General features: G+C 41.5%; 3 protein-coding genes across 12 annotated transcripts in view; 2 read left to right on the top strand and 1 right to left on the bottom strand.

Annotated features, from left to right (window-relative positions):
- Positions 1-3,499, top strand: part of LOC145695234 (membralin-like) — a 40,335-nt gene extending 36,836 nt beyond the window's left edge. The window contains exons 2-13 of one of the 2 annotated variants that reach the window (XM_081772238.1): positions 34-250; positions 613-687; positions 978-1,135; positions 1,231-1,377; positions 1,476-1,865; positions 1,928-1,994; positions 2,064-2,161; positions 2,223-2,369; positions 2,416-2,512; positions 2,723-2,810; positions 2,967-3,158; positions 3,273-3,499. In XM_081772238.1, the coding sequence (XP_081628364.1) occupies positions 71-250; positions 613-687; positions 978-1,135; positions 1,231-1,377; positions 1,476-1,865; positions 1,928-1,994; positions 2,064-2,161; positions 2,223-2,369; positions 2,416-2,512; positions 2,723-2,810; positions 2,967-3,158; positions 3,273-3,295 (1,662 nt within the window). In that variant the 5' untranslated portion in view covers positions 34-70 and the 3' untranslated portion in view covers positions 3,296-3,499. Of the gene's footprint in view, positions 1-33; positions 251-612; positions 688-977; positions 1,136-1,230; positions 1,378-1,475; positions 1,866-1,927; positions 2,004-2,063; positions 2,162-2,222; positions 2,370-2,415; positions 2,513-2,722; positions 2,811-2,966; positions 3,159-3,272 lie in introns of both variants that reach the window. The other variant, XM_081772245.1, reaches the window with a different exon arrangement.
- LOC145695324 (cathepsin L-like) overlaps positions 1-12,285 on the bottom strand; it is a 31,822-nt gene that overhangs the window by 11,840 nt on the left and 7,697 nt on the right. The window lies entirely within an intron of this gene.
- On the top strand, positions 3,508-12,027 carry LOC145712343 (uncharacterized). 9 transcript variants are annotated; one of them, XM_081790076.1, is made up of 19 exons: positions 3,509-3,637; positions 3,717-3,758; positions 4,127-4,210; positions 4,251-4,406; positions 4,617-4,679; positions 5,146-5,201; positions 5,265-5,288; positions 5,534-5,713; positions 5,876-6,028; positions 6,101-6,393; positions 6,442-6,800; positions 7,002-7,073; positions 7,383-7,592; positions 7,936-8,218; positions 8,684-8,868; positions 9,701-9,777; positions 9,830-9,996; positions 10,436-10,668; positions 10,947-12,027. In XM_081790076.1, exons 1-19 carry the CDS (start codon positions 3,541-3,543, stop codon positions 10,952-10,954), a joined length of 2,742 nt encoding a protein of 913 aa, XP_081646202.1. In that variant the 5' UTR covers positions 3,509-3,540; the 3' UTR covers positions 10,955-12,027. The 9 variants fall into 9 exon arrangements, with proteins under 9 accessions (XP_081646214.1, XP_081646202.1, XP_081646178.1 ...); XM_081790052.1 differs by lacking the exon at positions 4,617-4,679 and adding an exon at positions 4,777-4,803 and having other exon boundaries at positions 3,717-3,827; XM_081790038.1 differs by having other exon boundaries at positions 3,717-3,827; positions 7,383-7,553; positions 7,903-8,218.

Raw genomic sequence — 12,285 nt, 5'->3', positions numbered from 1 at the left:
CAAAACTCTAGAATCGCTCTGGAACTCGTTCACATTTCAGAATGGCTCTCAAAAGTGGCTTGAAGTCACGATGACGGACGACGATCTCGGAGGACCAGATGATCATGAGCGTCTCGGTCCAACCCCAAACCAAACAGAGGCAGAGAACCGAGGGCCCAACCCCCGGCCACCTCCACGACGGAGGGGGACGCCGACCAGGGGGGCCACTGGTGATGTGATTCTTCAAGTTCACATTGCGAATATTTTTCTGGAAAGGGTTCAATTTTTGAAGAATATAAATAATTTAAGTATATACTTAAGTAGAACTTTTGGAGAACTATTTTCCGTTAAATTATTGCAGAATCTATTTTATATATATCAACAAAACTCGGGTAGAAAAATAACCTTTTCTTAAAAAATTGATGCCAATTGTGGTTTTTTCTTTGAAAAATTAAAAATATTTCTAAGAAAAGCTTCAGAAAAGTTGTAAAATAGCTAGTGGTAGATGTAGATTGTAAAACGATAACGAGCAATTATCATATCTTTAGCTTGCTCTACCTGTAGGCGATTGTCAATTCGAAAGAATGGAATTAATTATACAGAGAATTATACGTTACGCACCCTTCACTTTAGTCATTTTGTCAACGCTACGCCCGCTGGTGCAAAAAAGGACTTCGCCGCTTTTTGGAATTTGTTGTTTTGATAAAGGTGAAAAATTAATATAGAGAAAGTTTCTGCTGCTGGAGGGGGGAATTTTTATTAATGAAAGACGCTCGTATTTCGAATTAATTACTGGAAATAAAATGCGCACTCAAGATTCAAATGGCAACACTCGATGAGAAAGTCATTTGAAGAGGCGGCCTCTTTAAGAATTTCTCTCTTCATTTTTTGATTGAAAAATTTTCCATTTCTTTTTTCGCGCTTGTAAAATTTTATGACACCTCATCGCGCAGCAGGGTTGATTTTTCAAAAGCTATTGTTCATTTTCGCTGTTTTAGGCGCTGGGCGCAGCATTGGCTCTTATTTATTCACACGTCGGATACCCCAACACCAGTACTTGTCTGCTGCCTTTGAAGGGCAAGATCCCCGTCGAGTCGATTTTGCGGGTAGAGATTGGAAGACGAAGATCAGCGCTTATTTCTGATTATTTATACAGGTACGCGCCTGTCTCTAGAGCAGCATAATCGAATGTTACAGTAACCATCTTGTTTGTTTTCTGTCGCTAAGCAGGGCATCATTTCCGCCTTTCAGAATCGAGAACCAATGTCCTCTCTACCGCGAACTGGAGCATCAGCCCTATCAGAACATATCCAGACGACTTATCACTATTTCGACGGATGTAATCACCGACACTCCCAACCCTTCTCGGCCCTTTCACTATCAGGCCAATTATTTCAGGTGCGATTTCTTTTCCGAAATTTTTGGAAAGGCCTATTTCGTCCTAAAATGACTCCAAATGGCTGCAGATTCAAACTCGTTTGTAATAATCTTTCTAGCATGAGAAACATCTTCGACTTTGGCTTCGACTACCTCAACCTAGTCCGCTTTGAGTTCTCGCACGAGTATGGCTACCTCCGTTTATCCGAGCAGGCGCGAAAAACCCGAAACGTAGAAGTGATCAAAGTGATGCTCGATCCATCCAAAGACGACTGCTTCAAATCACTTGTTTGGGACAAGTTCGGCCGCGTTTTGCTGGCCGAGTGGTTTGGCTACGACTGGATCGTTTTGGACTCCATCGTGCAGATTTCCGGAAACACCGGTTTTATCAGAAACACTGTAACTAAGGACCAGTTTACTGTCTTCAACGGCGGTCACAAGAAACGAATGCTTTATGTGCCTGTAATCGCCTGTATGGTCTTTACGGCGCTGATTGCCATGCTTCTTAGGTAATTCGAATTAATTTGGTGATTTTGATTCATGGTTGGTTTTCTCATCATCTACTCTGTAGGTTCGCTTATAAACAGGTGTTCATGTTTGTGTTCCGGGTGCTAACGGAAGGTCCCCTCGATCTTCAGGCGTGGATACTCAATTGAAAATCATCCCTTTTTTGATTCAGGAGGGTTTTATTTGCATCCATAAATTTGACAATTCACAATCACTTTCCCTACGGCGCCGTGGCCAGCTCCGTTCTAGCGCTTATTGGGCTCGAAGACATCATGTCCGAGTACTTTGGAGATTCCAGGAACGCGTTTCGAGAGCTTCTCCATCAGTTCTGAGGAGAACACTGTCGAAACGAGCGCTAGAATCGCTTTCTACGTGATTTTGTCCGTTTGGATCGCTGACCAATTCCACTCCTACTGCTGCCACACGCCCATAACCAAAAAGTACTGGATCCGCTTCTTCTACTTGTACCATTTAGGCTTCTACATGTATAACCACATCTACACCAGGTAGGATCCCTCGCTTAGAAGACGCGCTAGAATTAATTCTATTCAGTCGAAGAAACGCGTTTATCGCTTTGTTTACTTCTTGCATGTTGACCATGCATATGATGATCTTCTTCTTTCATCACTTTGAATTGCCCTTTGTTTTGGAACGGTTCAAAATTATTTCGAAGACTTTTGGGCTTTTTCAGCCAACCAGAGGCCTGTTTCCATACGCTTAGCCAATCAGAAATGCTCGAACCTGTTTGGTGAGTTTTGCTCGCTTCTGATTGGCCTAGCCGAGTTATAGAGGCTTCTTATTGGCTGAAAAGATTGAGAGTTAGAAATTTCGCTTTATATGCATTTATGAATCGTAAAAGAACACCTTTCAAATCAGACGGAGATTCACCCCCCTCATCGCCGAGCCACTCATCAATCCTGCCAACGCCGCGCCAAATAATGCTCAAGGTCAGTATTTGATCGATAAGCAAAAAATAACTTTCCTCAAATTTCCCAGACCCTCTTTTTTCTGAGCCCAGACACTCAGGGATTCGGATCTGTCTAGCTCTCAAATGTGACAATCTGGCCTTTGAGTGTTGGCTTTCTTTTTAATATCCGTTTCAGATTCCGAGGAACACTCGGAGGATGAGCGCGAAAGAATTGAAGTTGAGGCGGAGACAAGGACAACACGTGGCGGTGATGAAGATGGGGAAGTCGAAAATATGGAGATAGAAATGGAGGAGGAAGTGGAAACGCTTCAGGAAGACGATTTCCAGGTCGAAATTCATATCTCGGATATCGAAGAGGACATAGAAGGTAAGAGGAAGAAGCTGCAGGAAATCTGGAAAGGGCTTAATCTTAATCTTTATCCAGCTAAAGCCATTTTCCAACAAATCACAAGATCGAGAAAGAATCTTAAATGAACTTCAGAGCTGAGAGCATCCGAATTGTAAATCGACAATCGCCAAAAATGGCGGATTCCTATCAACTCACGCAAAATACAATATTTCTTCAATACAAAAACTTTCGCTCTTTCTGTAAAAAATTGTAAAAGAAAGTTCGACCGTCCAACTTGCTACTGTTTGTTTATTACTGTATTGTCAATCTGTATTAAAATTAAATATACTGTGATGAATTAAAAGCTTCAAAGTTAAGACGATATTGTTTCATTTCAACCCTTTTTAAAGAAAAAAGTAGAATGGAAATCGAGAAGCCAGTGACTCTTGAAGACAAAATCGCAGCGGCTCGGGAGAGACGGGAACGGCTTCAAAAGGAGCGTGAAGCCGCCCGCCAAGGTAATGAATATTCTAGAGCCAGATTCATGCTCGGTGATTCTGTAAAGATTTTCTAATTTTGATTGAACCTTTGACCAAGATCTCGGCGTCCGCGGATGTTTCATGTGGAACGATTCTGATGGTAACAGCGCTTTTAACTTAAAAGCCGCTTCCCCAACTAACCATCTAATTAAACCTTTCTTTCCAACAAGTAATAGTAACATAAATTCGCATCCAAAAAACAAGTAGAATCACGTGTTCCAAAGTAGAACACAATTAAACATTCATCACCCACCATCACTTTCCTTCACGAACAAAAGTTACTTCAGCAAACCAAAAAAGCCACAACTGAATTTCAAAGAGCAAAAACAAAGTCGCTTTTTTCTCATTTCATTTTTAAAATTGCATGAAAAACACGACCTTGCCTGTCAAGACGGATTTCATTTTCGGGTAAAATCCGACACGCGAGCTAACCTCTGTAGAAAGTCATTATAAATCGTTGATATTCAGAAACAGTCAACAGAGCAGAAACTGCAGCTAGAAGAAAGTCACAAATTCAAGCGCAAACTGAGACTGAACGAAAACAACGAAGAGGTAACAAAATAGGCCTCTCCTTCGCAAGCTTTGTTTTTAGATTCGTTATCATCCAGACACGATGAAGCAAAAGAAAGAAGAGAAGTCATTCTTCGTCAAAAGAAAGAAAAGGCACTTTCGGACTTGGAAAAAGGCGAAGCGAGAAGCAGAGAAGCGCAGAAAAAGAAACGATGGAGCTGGAACGGCGCCGTTCACGGTAATTTTTCATATGAAATCAAGGAAGAGAACCTTGAAAACAAAAACTTTCTTTCGAAAGAATTTCTAGAAGGACGCTTCTTCGGTCTTTTTTGACTGAATAAAAGCGTCTTTATTTTAGATAGTAGATATCATTATAAATGAAAATATCTAGTATAGAAAATTGTCTAAACTAGAACGAAATCTAACTCAATCAACTTCTGTCTCTCAGGAACATGGTGGTATAACTTCCCCTCGGAGACCATCGCAGAGGGTACTGAACCAGATGAAAATTGTAAATTCTCGTTTGTACCATTTTTTCGTTGTTTCCCCTCTTTGACTAAAGAACTCATTGGATGTTGTGCTTGTATTAACTCATTTGTTTTTACTAGATGTCTTCGGCACCGACATGCTCGACAGTAAGATATTACCCCTCATTCGGTGCTTATTAAAAAAACGGGTGCTTACATAAACGGGGGCTAAAATCGCGCTAATATTCCGCTGCTGTCTGATATGCAAAATCGTATAATTATTCAGCGCCTTGTCATCAAGAATTTGCTAACCAGAATTTCCCTTTTTCAAAGTCGGGAATTGTGACCTCGGGTGAATTCGCAGAACCTACGTTTTTGCTGATTTTGGCCGAGTTCCCAATTCTCCCATTTTCAAAATCATGTTTCCGAAATCGTGTTGCATGAAAATTTGAATATTTACTGGTGTGCCTTAAATTTGTAGAGAGAATCGTAAAGTAACGTCGTTTTCAGGCGGTGGGGATGATGGCTCAAGAGCGAGGCCCACTGCTATGCCTCGATCCATGCAGGTACTGTATTACTCGAGTTTCCTTTGTTCTTTCTGATTTTGATTTCAAATTTGACGTCTTTAGGCGGAAATAATCCCCGCAGAAAAGGTACTTTCAAAATGCCAGAAAAAAACTTGCATGCGCGCATTTTGCACTTATCATTTTCACTTACTTTTATCGCCTCAAATCAATACTACCGTTCCACTTTCACTTTCACCCTTTCTACACGATCAAATCTCCCCCATTTATTCCGAGGCTTGATGGAAAAAAGACCAGTTGAATAAATTCAACATCTTTGGAAATCTCCATCGCACAAAATCAAGGAAGATCATGCCTCAAGTCTTTTTTTTCAGTCTTGGATTGGAAGTCTCCGAGGCGGTTTCGATCAGGACGACAATGACTCCCTGAATGGATCAACGCTTGGAACACCGCGAGATTGCAAGTCGCAGAACTCATCCTTCTCCGTTCCCGACAGACTGCTCACTCCTACCGCGTCCTCCAGAGCCAAACGCTTCGGAAAGCCAGATGGACAGGTACAAAAGCGAAATAACTATCGACAACTCATTTTTCTTGCTCTTGAAGTTTTCCTTCGCTAGAGAATGTCCTGAAGTCTAGACATGAATTAGCCCGTTGGTTCATTTTACAGACTTTTTCCTATCCTCATGTTGTTTTTTATATAACTACTCTTTCTGTAGACTTCCTCGCCTCCGAGCCTGAATGGCGACTCCTCACTAAAGGAAGCGAAACTCCGTCGCAGGACGATCTCCCATGAACATTTGAACAGACTTGCCCAGCCTCGTGTTCGTACTGTTTCATCCGAGCGGCATTCGCTCGATCCCAAGCCCAAGGTGTGTATTTACAAACATTTTGATTACTTCTTATTTTTGTTTTGTCCAAGAAATTATCTTCTGTGTCTTCAGCCCTCTGGTCGCACAACCCCTCAACCTCGCAGTCGCAACACATCCAGAGACTCCTCCAATGTGATCTCCTCTTCCTCTCTTCGCCCAAAACCAGACGGATCCGAGACCCCTTCATTGTCGAAAACATCTTCCAAAACGCCAGATGCCAAGAAACCCGCCAGAGAAGTGAAGCCAAGGTCAGCTTCAGTTACGCCCAGACATCCAAGAACATCCGGAGTTGGCGCGTCTAGTTCTGCGAAGAAAGATGAATCTACGGCTAGACCAAGTCCTCGTCAGCAAAAAACGACCACCACGTAAGATAGATGCAATCATTTTTATCCATCTTAGAATGTTCTCCCTAGACCGAAGCCAAAATCAGCTACAGCGGCAGTCAAGCCATCTCCTAAGCCTTCAAAATCCGCAAAACCAAGTGCCAAGAACTCAAGCGACGGAAAAAAGACAGAGTCTCCTTCGCCTCCTCCCGTTGTCAAGAAATCCCCGTCTCCCCCGCCAGCTCCGGAAGAAGCAAAGCCTGTGGCTCAAGCTGAAGTAGTGGAAAGCGCTCCCGTGGCTGTTGAACCGACAAAGGAGTCAGATGCGGCTGCTCTTGAAAATCAAGAGAAACCGGCCAGCCCGATGTCAGTTAATCCCCTGGATGTTCCTTTGCCAGATGATGATGAGGAGGAAGGAGAAGCAGCTGCTGCCTCCGATGCTAGCCGAGGTGAGAAACAATCAACATCAGCGAATTTGACAGAGCATCGCATATTCAAATGCTGAAGCTCGTCTGTCAGAACGAAAACAGCTAATCCTGCCGCGTTCATCGGCTTATCTAAATCTATCATTCTCTTTTGCATATTCAATTTAAATATTGATGCTTGTGGCAATACCAAAATTTGACGATTGTCACTAATATAATCTTCAGGGGAAAAATCAGCATCGCCCGTGCAGGATTTAGAGAAGGACAATGAAGAGGAAAAATCCGTCCCAGCTTCAGGTAAATCGAGATTATGATTCAATTTTTTACCGTAAAAAATGAATTGAGGATTTGAAGATTCCGTGATTCACTGATTTTTATGAAATAATTTTTACATAACGAGGAAGACTTTCCATGCTTTGCTGATGCTTTCCTCATTAATAATCCGTTTCCAACATTCAATTTCCGAAATTTAGCCAGCAATTTTTATGTGAGGCGATTTCGGAAAATGCTTGAAATTATGGTTGATTTGATCCGCGAATAAGTATTTTGTGGGAATTTTTCTTTCCTTTTACTTTCTTCCTTCTTCTTTTTTAAACCCAAATTCAGCAGCTGAAATCAACAACGAGAACCCCTCAATCCAGTCTCTCAAAGAATCCTCCGCCGTTTCTCTCGTCTCCTCTTCTGCAACTTCTCTTCATTCCGACATCTCCACGGAAGCGACGGAAAGCGAGCAACTGCACATTCAAGGTTCGCACTCGAATAGTTTCGTCGAGAAAGGAAAAAGTTTTTACCGCGCGATTCTCAAACGTCCAAAGGGTAAAAATACGGGGAACATCTTAAATTCCAAGATTTGCAGTGGCTAGCGCCAATTGAGGACCTTTTTTCTGATCCCTAAAGAGGGAACTAAATTCAAAAGGATCCGGAAATCTGGGTCCAAGTTTGGAGCTAGCTACTGTACTTCTATCGTTCTAGCGTCTTGAACTCAAAACGCTTGAGCCTCCAATCCGGGGTGTTTCATATCTTCCTACTAATCGAAATATACTTGGTGTGCTGTCTGTAAATACCGTAATTACGGCTGCTTCCTCTCGTCGGGAAGGAAGTAGCTTGATGGAAAACTTACCAAAAGATTCCGAAAAACCTCTCACCCAACATCTTGAAGCATCCTTGAATGACGACGACAGACTCCAAAAAACCGTATCTTTCGACGATACTGTTGAAGTTTCCGAGATCCCCGCCAAGGTCGGCCCAACCGAGGAGGAAATTGCCGACGCGCAGGCCAAGGAGGATAAAAAATTGAAGAAAAAGAAGAAAAAGGAAAAGAAGGAGAAAAAAGAGAAAAAGAAGCGCGAGGAAAAGGCCAAGAACTCGATGTTAGAATCGTGGCTGAATGACTCACACTCTGCTGACCTTGCTCCTCAAGCTTCTCCTGAGCCCCAAGAAAGGTGAGGAAAGATTCTTTGGGGATTCGGTCTAGCTGACAGATGGATGAAAACTTGTCTGTCACCCTGAGTGTCAAGGCAGAATGATTCTTGCGTTGGTGTGAAAACATGCCAAAATTGACTGTATACGGGAGAATCCTCAAGATTCTGATTCCCCTCGTCAGTCGACAGGTTTAACGAGGCTCAGATTTACATGGGGCTGAAAGATGACGGAACCAGAGCTAACTGGACTGAACCAGAGCCATTTTAGGGATCAATCGATGATCTTAGATCAAGGATTTATCGAATTCACGAGCGTAATTTGGGCTGACTCTGGTCTCTCGACAGATTCGCGAGTTCAGATCTTGCTCGTCAGACAAAGCTCTGACAAGTCCATAATCGTTAACTCATCTATTTCGGCCGCTAGAATTTATGGCGCTAACCCAAGCCGTCCCAAATATGCCCTGTCATCACTTTTTGTCTATTCAGGGAAGTCTCGCCTCCCGATTTGAAAGCGCCCGAGAAAAGCGAAGAACAAAACAACGCTGCTCAGAATTCCGTGATTGAAGCAGCTTCAGAGCAAGAGGACGAGTACAAAAGACGGCTTAGAGAGAAAAAGGAAAAATTCAGACAGGAACAGGCGGCCAAAGAGGCCAAACAAAAAGCTGATGAAGGAGCGGATTCGAAATAATAAACTTGGCCTTGATTTTTTTGCGCTGACTATTGTTAAATTAATTACTTAGTAGCACTTCTTGTTATGAACGCGAATGAGACTGGCTAACTCCCCTGGGGCCAGGTCAGCGCTGATCAGCAAGATCAAAAGAGCAACTTGTTTTTATTGCGTCAATTTTTTAATTTTGATGAGTTGTTTTTCATCTTGCTGAAATATATTTTCGCCAGGATAATACTTGAGAAAATATCCTCTCAAATGAGAACTCTCATTCTTTATTCAACGTGAACTTTTGAGTTGTAACCAGAGTTATCGATAAAAATGCCGATAATAAGCACAAATCCTCTGATCAGGGATGATGGATTTTTAGGTTTATTCGGCATTTATGTCGAAAACTTTGGATAGAAGACAAAAGTTCACGGAAAAATTATTCATAAAAGGTGAATTTCGGAACGAGAATGGATCAGGGCTCAGTAAACCTGTGTCAGGGTCTTGGAGAAGCTTTGATAAAATAGCCGCGAATGAACCTCACTCAGGTTTCAACACAGGTTAGTTAGCACAAGCAAAAGCAAGATCGATTTACTTTTCAAGATATATTTTTCATCATAATAAAAGTTCTGGCATTTTCCCTCAAGGCTTTAGCTTCTGTGCTGCGACCATCTCGAAACTACAGTAAAGAATGAACGTCAGAATGATTTTCAAATAAATATTCAACGCGCCTTTTGCAATTATTCATGAAGAAGAGGATGATTACGGGCAGAACAAATTACCTCCCGTTTTTTTTCAGTTTTCTAGACGTATTTTTTCTTTATTTTTATTTTGAATCCCATAAAAAGAGAACCGAAAGCGCCTGGCAGATGAAGCTGCAGCCGCGCGTCTGGCCAAAGAGCAGGAAGAAGCTAAGAAACTCGAGGTAAATTCATTATTCACAAATCGCAGAATATTTGAATTGAAAATCTGTCTAGGAGGAAAAGGAGCAATTAGCGAATCGAATTTCCGAAAATGTGCGCCGCGCCGATCAGGAACGCGAGGAAAAGCGCCAGGCCGAGGAAAAGGAGAGACTGGCCAGGAAGAAGAGGATAGAGGAGATCATGAAGAGGACCAGGGGCAGCGAGAACTCTTTTCCAAGCAGGTGAGTCTTTCTTGATCGGAGATTATTTTGAACCTGCAGCAGAGTTGCAAATTTCCTGAGCTGAGCTGAGCAATTTTGAGTTTAGGGTCAGCTCAGCTCAATTTTCTGAAAAAATCCAGCTCAGCTCAGCTCGGTGATTCTTCCAAAAGAGCCAGCTCAGCTCAGCCCAGCTCAGTGATTCTTCAAAAAGAGCCAGCTCAGCTCAGCCCAGCTCAGTGATTCTTCGAAAAGAGACAGCTCAGCTCAGCTCAGCTCAGCTCAGCTCAGCTCAGTGATTCTTCAAAAAGAGACAGCTCAGCTCAGCTAGCTCAATTTTGACCTCAGCTCATCTGCACTCAATTGAAAAGTTGGCTAGACTATTGCAGTAAATATTGATCGACTTTTGTCTAGCTGAAAAAAGCTGGCAATCTACAAATAGTTTAATTCATTCAATTTTCAGCTCTCAAATTAACGAGCGGATCAGCCAGCGTCAAAATGGAAGTGCTGCTTCCAACGGGGAGCAAACGCATGATGACGTAGGTGCTCGTGCCCGTTCCCTTCTCGGTTCCTTTCAAAACTTGAGGATGGGGGGCAACCCGAGTTCTCCAGTATCATCAATCAGTCCAAGCATCAATTCGCAGCCAGCTTCCTCCGTCCCTACACCGACCAATCCTGAGCAGATAAATGCCGAAGGTAATTCATTTTCGAGAAAGTAGGACTTTTGAGTTCTGAAGCAGATTTCTTTAAGAATCGTTCAAGAAGCTAAAATTGCTAAAAAGAAGCTCGGAAAAGCTCCTTTTATTGAGCCGATATTTGTTTGTGGGATTATTTTTGAGTCTATTATTCCTCCCAGGGGTGCAGTAGGAATAGATTGATATTACTGTAGTCGCTAGTTTGTTGATTTCTATTACAGGGAAAACGAGCAATTTAGAGAAAATCAAGCTTCATTTCTTAATTTTTTCTTTATTTAGGTAGCTAAAAAAACAACGGATACGTCAGCAAATCATGTTCCAGTCTAGTTACCATCTGATCGACTTACAGTCAGTATAAATATTTTATTATTTTATCGAAGGTTCAAAAATTCAATTTCCTCCTCTTTTCACTCACTTGACAGCTTTACAGTTGCTCAATTACTGTCACAGCAGCTTCTGTAATTCAAAAACTCAAAAAGCCATCCTTGACCAAAAAAGAGAACTAAAAAGAGCTAAAAAATCCAATCTTTTCATCTCCAATTTTCATTTTCAAGTGCAGTCCTTGACAAGCTAAAAAAAAATTCCTTACTAAAAAATATCATCATAATGAAACATTTGCTAATCCTCTTTTTTTCCAAGCCGTTACTGATAATATTTTAAAGAAAAAAAAATAATAATCATATGCATGAAATGACGCTTTTTCCTCTTTTTTCTAACATGTTACTTATGCATACTGTAAATATATAAATATAAAACCTTTTCATTTTTTCTTATGTATTTTTTTTCTCGATTATGAAAAAATTCTTATTATTATTACACTAAACTTCGCCCTCTCCCTTTTTTCCAGAGATGAATGTTAAAATATTAAGGAGCACCTCTCAATATTGAATTGTTGTCTTAAACCCTTTTCAAAACACTTCCACGAGTTCAGCTCGTGAATTTTAAAGCAACTTTGATTCATATTTAAATTTTTCGTGGCGCTTTAAAAACACTCTCTTTGAGAGGAATTTAAAGCCTTCAAGTGATCCGGATTCTCCGAAAGAGAAAATTCTCGTTGAGCATATTTACACGCGCCCCAGGTCAAAGCAGGTGACTCATAATTAGTTTGATGCGGGAAATCACTGTGCCCGCCAATTTTATTATTTTTTTTTTTGAAAAATTCGAAGAATTCAGACTCAGAGTTACGAAGAGCGCGTTCCTATGGCGGCGGGCAGAGCTTTGTGTGCCCAAAAGTAAAATCATTTTTGAAAGTGCGCCACTTTCAATCGCCCCCGCCACAGTACATTTATCTTTTGGAAAAAGCGAGTGCGAAAAATGCCAGAGAACAATTTTCAATTCTAAAACTTCTTAATAAAAAGAACGACTTTTCAAGTGCAGATAGCCTTAACCCCATCCATACCATCCAAAGCCCAAGTTAAAAGAAAAAATAAGTGTTGTCCTGACTGGTCACGTGACCTCAAATGACCTCAATTACAAATTAAAATTGACCTTTATTACTATTTTCTGGCCAATAAGAGCCCCTGATGCCTTTGATTTGGGGCTCTTTTTGGTCAAAAATACTAATAAAGGTCAATTTTAATCAGAAATCGAGGTCAGTTGCGGTCACGTGACCTCTCAA

The sequence above is a fragment of the Oikopleura dioica genome, chromosome 1 (assembly GCF_907165135.1).
Source record: "Oikopleura dioica chromosome 1, OKI2018_I68_1.0, whole genome shotgun sequence".
Lineage (NCBI taxonomy): Eukaryota > Metazoa > Chordata > Appendicularia > Copelata > Oikopleuridae > Oikopleura > Oikopleura dioica.
Note: the sequence above shows the minus strand (reverse complement) of the source record. Positions and strands in the feature narration are given on the sequence as shown.